Genomic DNA, 19,875 nt, shown 5'->3' on the forward strand with positions numbered 1-19,875 from the left:
GGCAATTAGGGCTTTAGTGGATCCTCATGATGTAAAAATCATTGAAAGTATCCCATTAACCAAACATCTGATGGAAGATAGGAACGGATGACATTTCACTAACAATGGGAAATATTCGGTTAAATCAGGGTATCAAGTAGAACATGTATATCCTGATAAGGAAAAACCACTAGAATTTATTGGGCCCACAGTGGATTTACTTAAAGCTTTCTGTTGGGAAGTGCGGTGTCCGCCGAAGATTAAGCATTTTTTATGGCAACTCCTTTCAGGTTGTATAGCGGTAATGAAAAACCTCAAAGCGAGAGGAATACAAGGGAACATATGTTGTGCTCGATGTGGAGATCCGGAGGAATCAATAAACCATGTGTTTTTTTAATGTCCCCCAGCACGTCAAGTGTGGGCATTATCTAAAATACCATTGAATCCCAATTTTTTTCCTACAAGGTCTTTTTTTGGTAATATGGATCATCTTTGTTGGAGAGTTAATCCAAAGATCGATGACCATCAATTTGCTTGGATATTATGGTATATATGGAAAGGTCGGAATAATAAAGTATTTAGTAATCTGGATACTGACCCAAGGGAAACACTTAAATTAGCAGAATTGGAATCAGCACTTTGGGCTGAGGCACATATACTCACTGATCAAAAGAAAGAACTTCAGGTGCAGACCAGAATCTCATTAGTAACGTTAGGACGTTGGTGCTTTATAGATGGTTCGTGGAAAGATAACGAACTATTTTCAGGACAAGGCTGGTATAGTACCCTACCGGGTTTTGATGGTTTATTAGGGGCAAGGAATGTAAGGGCATGTCTTTCACCTCTTCATTCGGAGGTGGAGGCCTTGATTTGGGCAATGGAATGTATGAAGAATTTAAGACAGTTTCATGTTACGTTTGCCACAGATTGTTCTCAATTGGTGAAGATGGTTTCGGAACCAGAAGAATGGCCAGCATTTGAAAGTTATCTGAAAGATATCAAATTTTTACAAGGAAGCTTCCTCAACTCAGACATCGTTCATGTACCTCGAACGGAGAACCAACGGGTGGATAGCTTAGCACGCAGTGCTAGGAAACAACCGTCTTTCGTCGTTCACATGGATGCGGAATTACCGTTTTGGTTTACATAGTCAATATGAGTCTTTGAATGTCTTATTGTCAAAAAAATAAAAAAAAATATAGAAGAATATTTTAATAAGAAATAAAAAGAAAATATGAAACCACGTACATTGTTCTTTTTTTCTTCGCTGGTAGATTTATTAAAGAGGCAGAGCCCAAAGAGGCAGAGCCCAACACAGAAAAATACAAAAAGCCTAAGCAAAGGCACACCTAAACATAAAAGGCCCAACGGAAAAGCCCAAACTACAAACAACATAAAACTAAACGACCCAAAACACAAGGCCCAAAAACACAACAGCTTGCGGCCGAAAGCCCACAAGAGAAAACCCGTTGGGAAAGAAAGAGATACGACGCCACCACGTGTACGAACACCCAGCGTTCAATGTACACGTGTCAAGACGAGACCCAACTTTCTTCCTCCGGTGCCAGCGAAGAGGCGCGACGGAGCTCCGTCAACAACGAAGCCAATCCCGGTGAATAGTCGACCAATCAAAGCAGTCTTCACGGAAGTTCAATTCGTAGAAACTTAGCTAACAATCTACGCTTTTGAGAAGAACATCAATCGTCTACGACCCAAAACAAAAGGGAGGAAAGAGACAACAGAACATCAGATCAAGAGTCGATTGGACTAGGAAAGACCAGAAGCGGAGATGGAGACCAACCGGAATACTCTAGTGAGAAGCCGGCGAAGGACGATGCTATGGGAGCCATCCCTTCCCGGAGACCATAAGCCGGCGAAGACGGTGATAAAGAATCCACTGTTTCCCAAAGTCATAAGTCCGACCATCGGAAGTCAGATCCGGACGGATAACACCAAAACCGGAATAAAGGAACCGGCGGTGAAAAGATGAAGCTTTCTCTCTCCTCTGTGTAAGGTTTTAGAGAGGGAACAGAGCTAAGAGAGCCTTTTACCACGTACATTGTTGAGAAAGCTTAGAAATCTTGATTTGGTTTTTGTTTGAAAAGAAGTAGTTGTTTACATTTCCACTTTTAACTACAATCTTATTCGCCGCAACTTCAGATGTACCATTCTGCAATGTCAGTCAAATCTCAGCAAGAAAGTTACAATTTACAGCACAAAAGAAATGTCTTACAAATTTGACTATTCTGACGTGTACTTTACTTGAATTACACTTCTATCTGACCACGATTCTAAAATTGCAACACTTGCTTATGGTGCATCGAGAGATTAAAGTTCAAAGTTTTATGATTGCAAGTACAAATTTGAATTCAAAAGAGCTGTTAATCTTAAGAAAAAAAAAAAAAAAAATTCTAGCTGCTAAAAATCAATCTTAAGAACAGCTGAATGAGTGCTATGGTGAGTTTTGGACTTGAAAAAGCAAAATTCTAAAGTAAAAACCATCACACTCAACACCTAAAGCATAGATTCAGGAGTGGTACTCCGAGCAAAATGTCATTGTGACTACATAACGATTCATTACCCTGACTCTAAGTTGCTAGGTTCTCATCAGACAAAGTAATAATTAACCCAAAACACAATTACTTAGGGTCTTTGCTCTCTCCTCGTCTCCCACCGTTACTCCTCCTTCTCCTCCTCTTCCCAGCCACTATCCTCTCCGCTCCTTCCCTCTCACCAACTCCTTCTCCAACCATCTCTCCTGTACCACGCACCTCTTCCACTCATCGCACCTCTTCTTCCCCATAAGACCCAAGACAGCTCAACCTCTTGAATCTCTCAACATCCCCATCATCAAAAACTCTTGCGATCACCGTCCCTCTTCCAAATCCCCTCACCACCGTCGTAAACTGTGACATGGGCTCCCCATTCTGCCTTTTCACTTCATTCTCCTTCACAAACTGCTCCTCCGATCTCTCCATCTCCTCCACGGCACTCAAAGCTATCTCCCCATCTCTCGTTTCCCTCTCTTTCCTCATCTGCCCTTCTCTCTCCACACCACCTCGCCTTCCTGACTCACTCCACTCCTTCTCCGCCGTCTCTTCCTTCAACCGCCGCTGCAACGGCCTCTTAGGACTCTGCCTCGCTCGTCTAGTTAACCTAACTGACCTCACCGCTCTCCTCTATCCCCATCTCCACCTCTTGTCTCTTTGTCAGATCAGAAACATGCACAAGATGGTCTCCCTCACCATCTCCAATCGAATCTCTCCGGCAACATCCCTTAAACATTCCAGTTGAATCTCAGATCCAACGATTTATCAAAAAATCTGATAAGAGGATCAATACTCACTTCTGTTACTTTACTCTCCAACCTTCAACCCTAAAGCTCTAAACTTGTCTTCAAAATCAATCTCCGGCAAGATACCGACAACATCGGCGATGTCATTTACATGTACGATCGGTTAAAAGAGAAATTAAAGTTTAGTTATAATATAATTTATATACATGGTAGTCTTTGTATTAAATAAAATGTTATTTGACTACTAATGGCATATAGCGTAATTTTCCTAGTAAATTAAGGGTCGTTAAAATTAGAAGCTTAGGAAAGCTGTGGTGATGGTGATGACACCTAAGGTAAAATGGCAAACTTAGAAAATAGAATATTACATAAAGGTTAGATTTTAAAAATGCTTCTCTGTTAATAAGCAAGGGATCTTGTGCATAAACATAAACCCTATTAAACATGTAACATGTTAAAAAGCGATCTTAGCTTGATGAGAACATGATTAATACGATTTAGGTGTTAGGATCAATGAGCTCAAGAACAACGAACACTCTCAACCTCACCGCCACCGGGAGCGGCCCGTCTCTCCTTCCCTTAGGTTTCCATGTCTTTGTTTCCGGTAAAGTGTCACCTTTTTCTGTTTGGTTTCAGATCTGAGTTAACAGATGGATTTGATGATTGGTCTTGGATCTTGTTCGTTTCTGCTTGGATGGAGTTTGCTATGGGCTAGATTTGTCGGATTCAGTGCGGTGGTCATGAGCTCGCCTGTCGGGTTCTGGTTCCGCTGAAGTTTGGTGGTCAAGCAAGGCTACGGGCTCTCTGTTTTGAAGCTAATCATAAGTGTATTGCTATGTTTTCTATGTTAGTATATGGTCCTTAGCTGGTTTGTTGGTTTGCTTTGTGTACTTGAGGCTTTGACGGATTGGTCAATCTTAAGACCTTGTCTGGTTTGCGTTGCTCTTTCTCGCTATGCTTGGGTTGATTCTTCCTCTTCGAAACTGTTTTCTGGTGCTCGGTGAAGAACTAAACTGACTCCGATGTGGGTAGCTACTTCTTTCATCGAATGTGGTTAGGTGGTTTAAGTGGGTTTGCGATGGTTCTGCGTTATCGGCTCGCTTCTCTGTCCTCTATGGTCGTCTGTGTCGAAGGTTCTATAAGTTATGGCTAGTGTTGATGCTATGGTTTGGGAATAAGATTTCTCTGAGTTTATGGAGTTTGGTGGTCTTGAGTGGCGTCATATCTTCCTATGGGCTTGTCTTCGGTAAGGTCTTGATGCTGGGCCCTTGTGTTTTACTATTGATTGGATCGCTGTGAAGCCTCAATAGTGCGTTGTCATGTTGTTCCTCGGTTTTAAACCGACGGGTTTCTCCAGATTTCTTGGTAAGGGACTGTGGAGCTTTAGCTCAATTGTGTTTGGTCTGTGAGTAGTTAGATTGTCAACCATGTTCTTTGTCGGCTGCTCGGATGGAGGTCCGCCTTCTCGTGGCTTCCAAGAGTTGAAGCTTGTTCTTGAGTGGCACGTGCTCGGGATCCTCTATTGGATCGTGTCTTGGAGCTCTTCTATCATCCTAATAAGTTTGACCATCAATGCTTTCTTCATTAGTCATGGCTTCCCTATCGACTTGCTTTGCTATATTGATTCTTGTTTTAGCTCCATTAATTTTCAGCGATCTTGTTCATTCCCAGTTTATGCATTGTTAGCTGTCTTATAGTTTTCATCGTTGTCTCTAGGTAGTAATGTTTACTACACTGGATGTTGGCTCTGGAAGGGATGGTTACCTTGCCGGTTTTACGTAATTTACGTTATAAGTTTGAATATTAATCCAATAGATGACAAAAAAAAAAAGAATAATCCCTCTCTTACTCACTTTGAACATTAGCTCACAAGAGAGATTAGATTAACCACATATGCTATATTTATACGATAGAGTTTGTTACACACATTAAGTCGATATTAAACTACCGTAAACCATGAGCTAACTGCCTGAGCCGGATAAACCATCTACTTCAATTTTGACAACTCAATTGACATAGCCAGTCTCGGTTTAAGCCAAACCGGATCGATTCTCAAAGCACTACATTAGCTCATTGAAAACAGACCAGAAATGAATTTTGTCCAATTTTTAGTACGTTTGTATTGGGCGTAAAATACAACATAGGCCCAATAAGCTTTGGGCTTACACTGGGCATTGAAGCTAACGAAACCGTTTTAGTTTGTTATTCTCTTAATAGATTAAAAAAAAAAAAAAACAATAATCAATCAGTCGACTTGAAATTAATTCTCCGGCGAACTCTTCGAACCTCCGTGGAATCCAGCTTCGCGCGATTCCCTGAGAACGAGTCATATTCGATTTTAGGGTTTAGGTGTTATGGAGAACCAGGACTCGGACGAGCCGATGCAGAAGAAGCCTCATCTTCTGGACTCCGTCTCTCCGACCGCCACGGCCCCTAACTCTTCACCGTCTCACCCCGTCGCTAAAAGTGTAAGTCTTTCCCACTGAGAATTTGTAACGAATGATTATTTCACTCGAAAGCTTTGGCCTTTGATGGAATTAAGGACTGTTCACTTCTAGGTTGATGCCACGGTTCTACAGTTACAGAATCAGAAGCTTGTGCAGCAGTTAGACCTGCAGAAGAAACGTATGTACGATGTTGAGACTAAGATCCATGAGTTGCATCTCAATCAAAGCTCTTATGATGACCAGCTTATCTCTGTTAACCGGATTTGGAACCAGGTCAGAGACTAATTGCATCGTTTAATGATTTAATTTAGAGGTTCTGTGGTTGTTAAATTTATGGATTTTGATGGTTTTTAGTTGGTAAATGATCTGGTCTTGCTTGGAGTTCGAGCTGGAGCCAATCAAGAGGCTCTTAAATACTTGGACATTGCAGATAAAAAGCGAGGTATTATTAATAAGAGCCCTCTCTCTCTCTCTCTATTGTTCTTAAGTATAAGCATAGATGATTAAGTATATGTCTTGTTTTTTTCTAGGTTCAGTTCCGCCATGTGCTGCTGACGAAATGTTTCTGTGTAGACTTCTTGAAGTAGATTCCATAGGTGCTAGTAATAGTGATGAGGTAGTGAGAAAGGTTGAAGAAGCTCTTTCTCTACGTCATTCCTCTACAGTAGAGTTGATGGGAGTCTTTGAAAACACCATTGCTACTCAGAGGACTAAAGCTGAAAGCATATCACAGAATTTACAGGCTGTGAAATCTGCAGAAGGTTGGTCGGTTGGTGTGTTAATTATCAGTTCGTTTTGTTTTTAGTGGCTAATAGAAAATTCACATACTATTTTTATTTTTCCAGACGCCACTGTTCAGTTGTCTAACATTAACGATTTAATGAAAGAGGAGGCCAGAAACTTGCGTGAGATGATTGACGCTTTAAATGCGAGGCACAAAGAACAGACTGAGCAGATTCAAGCGTATGTAAGCAGCCATTCAACAGATCAATCCGAGCTTAAACACCTCAAAGGTCAAACATAATTCTAGAAAACATGAGAAAATCAGCTCTTTGTTTGTACAAGCGTGGCACATTTTTTTTTGCTAGTTCTTCTCTGAGCGTGGAATAACTTTGGTTATTAAAGGTGAACTGGAAGAGATCAAGGCTGAGCTTGAAGAGAATAGACGAAAATTGATAAACCTGAAAATGCAAAAGGATGCTGCATGTGAAGGTCATGTAACATCATCACCAGCAGTAGCTAATGGAAGCGTTTCTCCTGAGAAGCCTGTAGATAAAACGAAGTTGCGTGAATTGAAGGACTCAATTGATGAAATAAAGGTAACTAGCTCGCTCTTTGCTATAGTAGTTCGTATTATCTTTCTTTTCCTTCCCAATTTGTAAGCTCAGTAGTGTTTTTAATGATCACTCTAGATAGTGGCAGAAGGTCGTCTCTCTGAGCTCCAAGCTGCACAAGAGTATAATCTTTCCTTGTCAAGACAGTGTGAAGATATTGAGGTATATTCACAGTATTTGGATAAAGATATTTGGAAGAGTAATAGTTGCAGTTGACAGTGACATATTTTGCTTGATGGATGTAGAATGAACTAAAGGATGACCAGTATATATACTCGTCTAGACTGTATAACTTGATCAAAGAGCAACTTCATCACTGGAACGATGATGTGGATCGGTATAAACTTTTATCCGAGGCCGCTCAGGTCAGCTTCTTATTTAATCTGCGTGTGTTTCTCTCCCTCGTATGTGAGTGAGTTTTCATGCAGATCCTTGTCTAACCCTTGGTTCAGGCTGAAAGGTCCTTTGTAATGAGACGAGAGAAGGACCTAAATCAAAGGGAAGAATCCCTAGAGGCAGCTAAACAGAAGATAACTACTGTTGGTTCTCGAATTGAAGTGCTGGAACAGAAGCTGCAGAGTTGTATAGTTGAAAAGAATGGATTGGAGCTTGAAACAGAAGAAGCTATCCAAGACTCTGGTGATGGTCACTCCATTTCAGTACTCATTGCATTTTGTAACGTTTTAAATTTCTGCTCTTTGAAAAATATTTTCATGTTCCAGAGCGGCAAGATATTAAAAGAGAGTTTATTACAATGGCATCAACGTTGTCTAAAGAGATGGAAATGATGGAAGCGCAGTTGAAACGGTGGAAGAACACCGCACATGATGCTCTTGACCTGCGTCAACAAGCTCAGTCGCTGAGAGTTTCGTTAAGTAACAAGGTTTGCACGCAAAAGACTATTCAGTAACTGCATGATTTATCATTAGGAACAGCTTTACTCAAATAGTAATGTGGCATAAGTGTTATTTTCTATGACTTGAGTGGTGGGTGATAAGATGAGGAGAAGTGATAAGATTTTTTTATGTAACGTTAGTCGGTATAACATTGAAATACAAATGTGTAAGTTCGTTCACTTGTATTCGACTAATAAAGTGGACTGTCCCCTGAAATATTGATTTTCTCATGCTAACAAAGGCAGACGAACAGAAGGGTTTAGAGGATAAATGTGCTGAACAGATGGCGGAAATTAAATCTCTCAAGGCTCTAGTAAGTTTTCTTTATGTCCTTAAAACCATCTACTCGCATTTTTCATTACCATGTTTTTTTACTCTATTTGCATTCCCCTTAGGCCATAATGACTTCTTCTTATGGAATCCATCTTATGAGGCACTTAATTCTTCAGCATGCTTAGTGTTTTTATCTTCAGCAATCTGTAAGTGTCTCAATGGTCTATTGTAACATTGCAGATTGAAAAACTGTTGAAAGAGAAGTTAGAGTTGCAAAATCTAGCAAGCATATATACTCGTGAGTGTAATGATGAAAGGTAAGGGACTATTTGTATTGTTATCCAGTGACTTTTCCCTTTTTTTTTTTTTGCTGAAAATATGAAATTCGAGATTTCCAGTTTCAGAGGATTAGCAGAAATCAAGGAATCACAACGGAAAGCTCAGGCTCAGGCTGAGGAGCTGAAAAACGCTTTAGATGAACACTTTCTTGAGTTGAGAGTGAAAGCAGCTAATGAGACTGAAACTGCTTGCCAAGAACGACTTGCGACCGCAAAGGCTGAAATCGCTGAATTGAGGACTCAGTTAGATATTTCTGAGAGGTATGCTCTCTCATGTTACTACATCCAAGTTCAGGCAGCTTATCCCTTGTCACCTCTAGGGACTATAATGATACTGTTTTCTAATATTCAGGGAGGTTTTGGAACTTAAGGAAGGTATCAAAGTTAAAGAGCAGGAGGCAGAGGCTTTGATTGCTGAAATGGAGGTGCTCTACAATCATCCTTATGCTCCTTCTTTCTCATTTTGGTGCTCTAAAAGTACAAAATGCTTATACTTAATCATCAAAACTTTGTTTTTCTAGACTGTTGGTCAAGCCTATGAAGACATGCAAACACAGAACCAACATTTGTTGCAGCAGGTGGCTGAGCGTGATGATTATAATATCAAGGTTGGTTTTATTGCTACGACAACATTTTGTCTTACCTTTGCTTAGCCTTTTGAACCCTTCAGTTTAAAATTATTTATTTGATCTATGACACAGCTTGTTTCCGAGAGTGTCAAGACAAAGCATGCTTACAACACACACTTATCTGAGAAGCAAGTAATGGAAAAGCAGCTCCAAAATGTTAATGCATCAGTAGAGACTCTAAAAGCAAGGATTGCACATAGTGAGGAACAGGTGGTTAGAAGCTTTCTCTTGTATAGTTGTTGCGACTCTCCCAAAACAGCTCTTTTACTAATGGTCTAACGTTCACAGATGAAAGGCTGTTTCTCTGAGGCTTATAAACTGATTCAAGAAGATCGTCACCTCGTTCTCAGTCTCGAAACCGCCAAGTGGGAATTAGCTGATGCTGAAAAGGAGTTCAGGTGGATCAAATCGGCTGTTTCTTCATCCGAAAAGGAATATGAACAGATCAGCAGGAGGACAGACGAAATCAAACTGGAATTGGATGATGAAAGGTGGACATGGAAACAGATCTCTTTTTGAACTCAATAACTAGATATCGGCAGACTGGCTGTAATTTCTATCTACTGAACAGGAGTGAGAAGAAGAAGCTTGAGGAAGAGCTGATGGAGTTGAACAAGGAGCTTGAAGAGTTGGGTTCTGAGAGTGTAGAAGCTGCAACACTCAGACTCCAGGAAGAAGTTAAAAATTGCAAAAACATCCTCAAGTGTGGCGTTTGTTTTGATCGGCCTAAAGAGGTAATCACTCTCATAACAATTCTATATCTCATCATCACAGCAGACATAATGATCTGATTGTCCTCTCTTATCGCTATCATAATCATCATCAGTATTTAATATCACACAAACAAATATTTGTGCAGGTGGTAATCATGAAATGTTTTCATCTCTTCTGCAAGCAATGCATCCAACGAAGCTTAGAGATCCGACACCGGAAATGTCCAGGCTGTGGCACCGCCTTTGGCCAGAGTGACGTCCGAGTTGTCAAAATGTAAAACAGACAAGAGAGACACATGGTGTTAGTACATAACACACTTAACTACTTAAGGTCCACAATCTCATCTTTTACCTGCCACTCTTCAATAATATATTGTATGGGAAATGGTGGCCTCTTCTGTGGATGTGTTGGTTAAGATATAACCACCAAATCTCTGTGTTTCCAGCTAAGTCGGTGATGAGAAGTTAGGTGTGGCATCTTTATGGAGAGAGTGTAGTTTTTAAGTATTTTGACAGTAGTGTGTTTTTTTTTGTGTTGCCTCCATTTATGCCTTCGTTTAATGACATGGGGACCGACAAAGACATCACAAATAGGCCAGAGCAGTAAGATAATATTGCATCTTTGCAATTTGCAGTGAAACTTCTCATGCTTTGTTGTGGAATTGCTTGATTCCCAGTTATAGCTTGCGACTTGTGAATGAGTAGTCTGTATTTTTCCTAAGATCTATAAAGAATTATGTGAAAAGTTTATCACTAATTGGTGAAATCTTTAATAAAAAAATCAACAAAATGAATATAATTGATTTAGCTAAATGATGCTTGTGAGCTATCTATTGTTTGGTAGGAGTACCTAATAATCTGGTGACATTTAAAGGCTTTTAATTACACGTGAATATGGTCTAACCTCTTATCTACAATAATCATTAGTAGTGTACTTTCTTCTGATTATGAAATGTTGGTATTAGTCAATTACGGTTTTACTTGATAATACGACTACCTAATTGGCTAATGGTTACACATCATCTACATAGATGTCGATAGTATCATTCATAGTATTAGAGATTGAACTTTTTTAGTAGGGGTTATTGGTTGTTATATTTTAATAGATTTAAAAATCCGAACTAAATCTAGTGTTACTGGTTATGTGATTTTCAAATTTGTATTAAAATCAGGTGTTATTGGTTTAATGATTCATAAATTCTATATCAAATCAAGTGTTATTCAATCGTACGAATTTACTAATATATTTTATTTTATAATGGGTTTGAATGGATTTGTTTGTATTTTTTAGTTAAAAATACAAAGACTCAAATCCGAGGAAAAACCTCCGTATTTGCATATTTTACTTGGATTTATAAATACTGATTTATAAATCAATCAAAATATATATTTTACTGTATCAATAAACACATTGGACTAGTGGTTTGTATTAGTATCACCGTTCACGTGTATTTACAATCAATAAAACCTTATGTAATCACATAAAATTACAATCAATAGAATATATGTTAATCTTGTTTTCAGTTCTCGTGAGCAATCAATAGAAATTTTTTGAAAACAAAATTATAGTTTAAAGATTAGAATGCTTATATCAATCTTGTTTTCAGGCTTCTCGTGAAGAATCTGAAAGACAAGACAAACCCCAACAAAACTGTTAAATTCGTTTTGTTTGGTTACTGCTAATCACATGCATATGTAACTGAGTGTTTTGAAACTCGAATCTTACGTTCATATTTAGATTAAACAAAGGACAAACAAACAAATGAAACTAAGTAAACGGGCAAATAAACACATTAATGTCACAGCCATTGTGCTAACTAAATCTGCTTGGAAAAAAAACATGTATTGGGATAAAAATAAAGTGTCTTGGTATACATTAAGTGTCTTGGTATACATTTGTGTATATGATCGACGTAATTTTATTAAAAAGGATAACATTTTATGAGTTTCAAATATTATTTCATGTACAGTATATTACAAGCCATATTTTTGGATAATCGGAGATTCTCTCCCATGTTTTGATAATCCAAGAAATGTAACCATTTTCTCTCGTATATTGAAGGTGAGATTCACCGAAATAAGTTAATTCTTCTATCCGCGCAACTATTCGCAATAACTAATTTAAAATTTTGAAAGGTTTATAGTGGAAAAAATACAAAATATTTTATATGATTATCGTCGGACGGTAACAGTCCCTCAAAAGAAAGGTTGGTTTTTATCTTACGTTAATTTTTCATCAAATATACCATTTACTTACGTTAATACCATAACCGAGCACTATCCATGTGAATCTAATCATAGATATCTCAACTAATTTTTCAAGCTCTTTATCATTTTATAGTCATATAGGGAAACATGTACATATATCTTACCTCAATTATTATGAGGACTTTAGGAAGAAAGTTACATACTGGCCGAAAATAGAAACTGAGCTAGGAGTCAAGATCCCTACAAAACGAAGTTTTAGTTCAGTCGGTAAAAACATCTTTTCGTTTTACAAATACGTATGCAAGAATGATAACACAAGGTTAGAAAGAAAAGAACTAAATTTTGAGATCTGTCACGTATGTTATCAGTGCCTGATCCAAAAAATTAAAAATTATAGGCTTAATATCCGTAAACTAACACAAAGAAGAAAGAAAAAGAATATCAGCAACTTGAAAACATACTAATCAAAATATTCATCGTAATAAGTGTCATTTTAGATTTTTTATATTTTTTTCAAAATAAGTACTCCTTCCGTTTTTTAATATAAGTTATTTTAGAATTGTGCACATAGATTAAGAAATCATTAATTTTTTATATTTTTTAAACGAAAACATCATTAATTATTTACCTAACCACAAATCAACCAATAATAAAATAGAAGGTATATTATCATTGGTCATATAACATTAAGTGTTAATAAATTTTACATAGAAAATCGAAAACGTCATATAATTTGGAACATAAAATTACTCTAAAACAACTTATATAAAAAAAACGGAGGGAGTATCATTCTACAATTTCAATGTAATGTTGTTAATCATACATTTAAGAGGGATATATTAATCTACTATACAATTTTCTTAATCTTCATAAAATATGTTGACACTATAATGAAACGGATGAGGTATATTAGAGCTAGGAAAGGACAATAATTGGAGTTGTTTGAAATTCATAACCACATGCATGCAAATTGCAGAGTTCCTAGGGCTTGACTACCATTAATGACTCTCATAAATTGTAGGCTTGTCATTTCGCCATCTAACTTTAAAAATTATGATTGGATTATTCAAATAGAATAATATGATTGAAATTATTGAATAGTGGTAATAGAAGAAGTTATACAACTATTGTATAGCAATTACTTCTTCTATATACTAATTGAATAGTGATTGGATTATTCAAATAGAATAATATGATTGAGGATCCAAAATCACTATTCGAATACTATATATGTAGAAGAATTTTTTTTTGCCAAAGTATATAGAAGAAGTTATACAACTTTTGTATAGCAGTTTTCTTATTAAAACTTCAATCGCTCTATGTTTTAGGTGTATTTGATATTCGGAAACATACCAAGTTATATAGTTAATGCGTGAAACATATCTAAGGGTTGTATGAATATGACATTTGATGTAGTTGTTGCCTTGTTTGTCCATTTTTGAAAAATTACATACATCCTCAAATAGTCAGTTAACGTAGATGAAGAGATTCTATGCCATCATATAATTAATCTTTTTGCATGTATATTGACCCACATGTACTGTGGATTAACAACTTTAGAAATTCACATTATTTAATAAGAATAACTATCACGGTAAAATAGTTGTTCCCCTGGAAAATATCACAATACTGGAATATATTTTTTTGGCTGGAAATAAATTGTGTCACTGAAGCCAAACTAACTAACAAACAAAATACTAGCTATTTTTTCAGAAAAAAAAATTCCGCTTTCTTGATTTAATTAAGTTTCAACTGATGATGTTTTTTTATTAGCTATCTCTCCAATGAATTTGTTGATTCTTTTGAAAAGTTGTCGTAAGCCATAATTAATCAACACTCCTACAATATACTACTATATAATATTACACGTTTAAAAATTATTTATCTTGACACAACTATAAATGTGAAAATGTAATAAATTCTCATCACCCAACCAATACATTGACACTTAGATAGTATGTATGTGTATATATATATATATACACACGATCACACCATTCTATCAAGCTAAAAAGTGACGACCAATCAACAGATATATATATATCTATATATAGAGAAAGAGAGATCATAAAAGATCACAACATCGAACCATGGAGAAATCAACTAGAACCCTAATGATCATAACCATCGTGATAACCTCCATGTTGGTAGGGTTTGGAAGCTCAGATCTGGATCAAGACAGAGAAGAGTGTACGGACCAGTTGATAGCACTCTCACCATGTCTCCCATACGTGGGAGGAAACGCAAAGGCTCCAACAAAAGATTGTTGTGGTGGTTTTGATCAGGTTATAACAAAGAGTGAGAAGTGTGTTTGCATATTGGTCAAAGACAAAGATGATCCTAATCTTGGCCTCAAGTTTAACGCAACACTAGCTGCTCATATCCCCACCCTTTGTCATATTACAGCTCCTAACATCACCAAGTGTATTTGTAAGTCTCATTCTCTTCTTTTTTTTTTTTTTTTAAATTTGATTTTGGAGATCATGTACGTATACTAAGCAGGTGATTCCTAGTACAATGGACAGTCTTATTTCAGTTATTAGTTCTTTGAAGTATTCTTCGTTTTAGTTTAGTTGTTTTCTTTTTGTGGAATGTTCCTTTCTCATATACTAAACTGCAAGTTTTTTTATTCTTCTTTCCCTTATTAGTTTAGTTGTTATACCATATGGAAATGAAAGTAGTTCTAGTATCTACAGCTTATTTTTTTTTATCAAAAAAATAAAAATAATATATATATATATATATATATATATATATAAGCCGTAGATACTAGAACTTTTAGTCTGTTTTAATTATTAGTCTTTATTTTGGAGATCACATACAATTATTAATGTGTGATTTTATAATATTTTAGATTGTTAAATAGTACTGTATTATTATTATTTCTTCAGTTGTTATTATACGGTATGGAACGACAATTGATGGTATTTAATGATATATATTTGCTTCTTTGTTTACTGAATCACGAATTTTTATTTATTTTAAACTTGTTTGCATTTGATTTTATGGGAAAGCGCTTCTGCATTTATCTCCAAACTCGACACTGGCTAAAGAGTTTGAGAGTTTAGGAAGGATTGAATATGAAGGAAAGACCAACTCCACATCTCCTTCACATAATGTTAAAGGTAACTAAAATCAATTAAATCTGCTCAAGTAATTAGTCCATCTCTTTTAAGTTAATCTAATCAACATTACTATCTAATTAAGCACACCATTGAGCTAATCCCATGATCAATAATTCAATACATATGAATCAATAAAGATGGTGTGCTTAATTACTGCTTATCAAATATACTGACTCTGTAAATGTTTTTCTTTGTGTATGTATATAAAGATGGGACTGGAGGAGGAAAAGCTGAACAAGTGAAGAGTACTGGAGAGAAGAAGAGTTGGTTGGCTGTTGAGCTTTTAATATTTGCTCTCTTCTCTCATCTTCTCTTCATTATCCCTTCTTTCACATCTTCCTCCTTTATTTAATGTTACGTTCTTCTGCTTTAATTTATGTTATATAGTTACATCTAAATTTATATATGCATGTGCATGCATATGATTTATGCATGTAAGTGAGTGCAAACTTGTAATGGGTATTGAGATTTTAATAACGAAAGCGTAGCTTTTAATCTTGTTGCTACTTGCTCTTGTGTACGCTAGTGCTTTTTTGTTTCCACAAAAGTGCATTCTTGTATGAGACATAACAAATGTAGCAAGTTAAGATCATTTAGTAAATCGTAATGTTGTTAGTAAGGTGTTGTCAAAAACACAAGGTGTTAGTATGCTAATTTTTGTTTATAAATCATAGCTTTTAAAATAACGTTAGCATGAATCACTTAGCCTAATCTAGTTTTCTCATGTAAATATAGAAAAAAAAAAAACGAATGATCACTAAAACTACGGTTCAGTGTCAGTGACAAGGCCCAGACCCGTCCCACCATAACCAACAAGCTTCACCAGCAGCCCGTGGGCTTGAAGAAACTAAAGTAAATATTATGAACAATAATATCTTAATGCAACTAAGAAAATAGAGTAAAACAAAAAAACATCAAAAATTATGTTCAAACAAATCCAAAGAGGAAAAAGTGTTTCACCTCCCACATAGCAATCCATAATCTATATTCTCTAAAGTAAAGATTCAAAAATATGTAAAACAACAGCTTAGAACAAAGTATGTATTGAAGAAAAAATAAAGTATGTATATTGAAGTATTTTTCACCATATTCACTCTTCAAAATTCACATTAATTGATTGAAGAAAAAATTGCATCTGCTCCATGATAAAAATTAGCATCCTTCTCTATATTATCTTATATATAAATGTTCACAAGTTTCAAATCTAATAAACAATTGTAACTGAAAAATAATATCCAAAGTTTTTTTTTTAATGACTGCTATATTGATTCAAAACATGGACAAAATTGATGAAAGGTCGTCATTAAGAAATTATAAGTTATTGTGATAATAAGAGAGAAGAAGATCACAAGATATAAGAATTTTCTATGGTAGTAATAATTATTTTTAGAAAAAAGTATCCAATTACTCACAAAAACTGATTTCTAATGGATCATTCTTCTGGTGTCCAAACTATTCTTTATTGAAAATCAAAATGTCACTAGCAGTAACATTTTTTAAAGAAAATGGCCAAAATATCATATATCATTAACAAATCCATGCCAAAAAAAAAAAACATAAACCAAACTTTACAAAAACTAATAATGGTTAAACTATATCTGATTAAACCGCCAACTCCAAAAAACTTTCACACATTTATGAAAACATTTATATATGAAATTGCTTAGAATAGATTGTTCTTGTATGCTTTGAAAATAAAACTAATTTATAATGGATCATTTCTAGTGTCCAAACTATTATTTATGCAAAATTAAAATATCACTAGCAATTAACTTTTTAATGCAAAAAGGCCAAAATATATACCATTAACTAAACCATATAAAAACATAAAAGCAAACTTCACAAAAACTAATAATGGTTAAACTATATCTGATTAAACCACCAACTCCAAAACACTTTTACACATAATGAAAATATTTAGATATGAAATTGACTTAGATTTAGATTTGTTATTGTATGCTTTAAAAATAAAATTCAACTTTCCACATATACTATCAGGGAGCTTTTTTCTTTGGTAAACTATACTATCAGTTTTCTCCGTTCAGATACAGATCATGTTATTGTTTCCAGATGAACTTTGCGAGAAAAGTCTTGAGATTTACAAATCCACAGAATACAAAATGTCAACAAACAAAAAAAAAGCTATAACAATTGCTAAAACACCATTTAAATACCACCTTCCTATAAATACTAACAAAGATTAACAACACCAGAAGAGATGGCCATGGCTATTCTTACTCTCTCTCATCTCTTGTATGACTGTTAAGACCATACATGAGCTCTTGTATAACACTTATTGAGCATTCGTCTTCTCTTCTTGGAAGCTCAATGTGGTTGGTTTCTTCTCAACACTCTGGCTCCATGGTTGAGTTTTCTTTAATGTCATGCTTGAAGCACTTGACAATGCACAATATGACTTTTCACAGCTCTCCCTGCAATACTAGACCATATATTACTGAGAATGCCCTTTGACTGTCCTTTCACTGCAATGTTCTCCCATACCCTAGAATTGTTCTTATCAGGATTCGAGACATCAACCAGACTCATGCTCATATTGTTCCTGATTATACAAAGCTTATTGTTCAACGGAACAAGAGCGGCAGCTTCAAGAGCCTTCGAGTTCCCCAAGTGAACTTTACTGTCCATGAACTTGTTCCACGAGTCCGTGGACTCATCAAACACCCTTAGCTTGCACCCGTCCCTACAATCCAATCCATAAAGCCGACCGTTTAAAGAAGTACACGGGTTTCGCCAACCAGTAACCATCCCATCACTGACCGGGCTCCACGAGTTACTCTCAGGGTCATAAGCCTCACTCATGACCTGCTGGTGAGACCCAAGACCCTTGAGAAACCACTTCTTGTCATAAACCACACCGATAAGAGGCACCATCGCTGTGCTCATATCAGCGACAAAACTCCACCTGTTCTTGTTCGGATCATAAACCTCAGCCGACCGTAGCGTCCTCTGGATCCCTTCACACTCTCCACCCGCTACATACAAGCAGTTGTTTATAACACAACACCCAAAGAAGTGCCGCTTCCTTAGCATATCAGGTGCTCTATGCCACTTGTTTGTCCTAGCGTTATAGAAGATAACCCTCCTCATTGATCCTCTCAACGGATCCTTACCTCCAAACAAGTAAAGATGACACCCGCTTAAGACAGCGCAACCAAACCCAACAGCTTCCGAATACTCTCTAGGAACAGGCGGAAGCGGCTGAGGATACTGAGAGACAGGATCAAACGTGTTCCAAGAGATCTTCCCATCACGGTCTCGTTTGAAAACATAAACCCATTCTTCAGACATCTTGAGTAACTTCCTCTGAGAGTAGAAGAAGTTACCGGAGGCAAGCCTGTACCATCTCTTACAGACGAGCCTGAGTTTCCTATGGTCTGAGCGAGGGACACGGATGAGGCAAGCGACGGCTAGGTCGTCAGGGAGGCCGGGGAGAAGCGGAGGTTGGATTCTTGTTCTCTCACGCTTAGAGTTCTTGCTGCGGCGGTGAGCGTTGGGGTTGATGTCGGGTTGGATACAGAGCTTTGAGCCAGGAACGAACTTTCTCGCTTCTACAACGGTCTTGAGACCTGAGTCTACTCTGCAGTAGCAAGAAACAGAGTCCACCTGAAAAAAAAGATTCCAATTTTTTTTCAGATATCAAGTAAAGGAGCAAACTTTCTGTAAAAGGAAGCGTTTTTGTTAAGGAAGACTATTGAATTTAGCTAGGGTTTTCTAAAAAAGGAAAGAAATTGAAGCATAGAATGTCAGAGCAAGTTTCCCAAAATGGAAACTAGTGGAGGAGGAGAGGGAGCTTTACCAATGGAGCTTGAAGGCGAAAGCCTCGTGACCCATTTGGGGATTGGCGTTGAGAAGATAGATCCATTCAGAAGACGAAGCTCATAAGAGACACAGATCTTCGAAAAGTTACGAACTTTCAGGCCGATCGAAGAATCCGATGAGAGCCCTAACGGTCAAATCTCTCACTGTACATGGGATGGGAGGAAGAAGGTGCGGCTGAGACGAAGCAAAACGTGAGCTTTACCTTCTTCCACTTCGCTCTCTCTCTCTCTCTCTCTCTCTCTCTCTCTCTACACGGTAAAATGGGACTGGTGGGTCTCTCTCTCTCTACACTTTCTCTCTCTCTCTCTCGCTCTTGCTTGACGCTTTTTAACAATTCTCAGGAAACATAAGTACAGCGTAGGTATTTAATACTATTATTAATGCTATATTACTAGTATTAGTCTTAGAGGTTTTTTAGTGTTTTTGGTAATTACAGAAAGAATCTAGAGTTTATTGAATGAATGAATGCATGATTAAATATTCCATTATAGACCTTTCAAAATATTATAGCCAGTGAATTAATAGTCAACAAAGGTGTAAGATTTGTTGGGTTTTAGTCAACCATGTGTAAGGTTCAACATTAAATTCTAACGCATTTTCCACTCAGGATTTCAAAACGTGAAGAAAGGTTTATTTATCAGTAAGTCGGCAAAAAAAAGTTGAATTCTAATTAGTATTCGTATACTAGTCAAGTATGTACAATTCTAGTAAAAAGGTTAAAAATGTACAAGTTAAAACCGTTGCATTAAGAAAAAAGTTGCAATCTGTCAGGTGTATTTAAATATAAAGGTTTGGACA

General features: G+C 36.7%; 3 protein-coding genes and 1 pseudogene across 4 annotated transcripts; 3 read left to right on the forward strand and 1 right to left on the reverse strand.

Moving 5' to 3' along the window:
• Positions 1-1,768: 1,768 nt before the first annotated feature.
• On the forward strand, positions 1,769-3,658 carry LOC106433575 (annotated as a pseudogene).
• Positions 3,659-5,490: 1,832 nt separating this feature from the next.
• On the forward strand, positions 5,491-10,661 carry LOC106433603 (E3 ubiquitin-protein ligase BRE1-like 2). Of its 2 annotated transcripts, none has more exons than XM_013874431.3 (19): positions 5,491-5,742; positions 5,833-5,994; positions 6,076-6,163; positions 6,252-6,482; positions 6,567-6,734; positions 6,847-7,040; positions 7,134-7,217; positions 7,301-7,420; positions 7,508-7,694; positions 7,778-7,938; positions 8,193-8,264; positions 8,465-8,541; positions 8,623-8,823; positions 8,915-8,987; positions 9,084-9,170; positions 9,264-9,401; positions 9,480-9,682; positions 9,763-9,925; positions 10,051-10,661. In XM_013874431.3, the coding sequence occupies exons 1-19, from the start codon at positions 5,629-5,631 to the stop codon at positions 10,180-10,182; spliced, it is 2,655 nt and encodes an 884-aa protein (XP_013729885.1). In that variant the 5' UTR covers positions 5,491-5,628; the 3' UTR covers positions 10,183-10,661. The 2 variants fall into 2 exon arrangements, with proteins under 2 accessions (XP_013729885.1, XP_013729886.1); XM_013874432.3 differs by having other exon boundaries at positions 5,492-5,742; positions 8,629-8,823.
• Positions 10,662-14,044: 3,383 nt separating this feature from the next.
• Positions 14,045-15,743, forward strand: LOC106433565 (non-specific lipid transfer protein GPI-anchored 6-like). The gene is made up of 3 exons (XM_048751469.1): positions 14,045-14,542; positions 15,127-15,237; positions 15,447-15,743. Exons 1-3 carry the CDS (start codon positions 14,203-14,205, stop codon positions 15,587-15,589), a joined length of 594 nt encoding a protein of 197 aa, XP_048607426.1. The 5' UTR covers positions 14,045-14,202; the 3' UTR covers positions 15,590-15,743.
• A 1,570-nt stretch (positions 15,744-17,313) lies between these two features.
• On the reverse strand, positions 17,314-19,422 carry LOC106433604 (F-box/kelch-repeat protein At1g55270). Its single transcript, XM_013874433.3, has 2 exons — positions 19,055-19,422; positions 17,314-18,861 (listed from the first exon to the last, which is right to left on the reverse strand). The coding sequence occupies exons 1-2, from the start codon at positions 19,118-19,120 to the stop codon at positions 17,620-17,622; spliced, it is 1,308 nt and encodes a 435-aa protein (XP_013729887.1). The 5' UTR covers positions 19,121-19,422; the 3' UTR covers positions 17,314-17,619.
• Positions 19,423-19,875: the final 453 nt, after the last annotated feature.

Source organism: Brassica napus, chromosome C3 (genome assembly GCF_020379485.1).
Source record: "Brassica napus cultivar Da-Ae chromosome C3, Da-Ae, whole genome shotgun sequence".
Taxonomy (NCBI): domain Eukaryota; kingdom Viridiplantae; phylum Streptophyta; class Magnoliopsida; order Brassicales; family Brassicaceae; genus Brassica; species Brassica napus.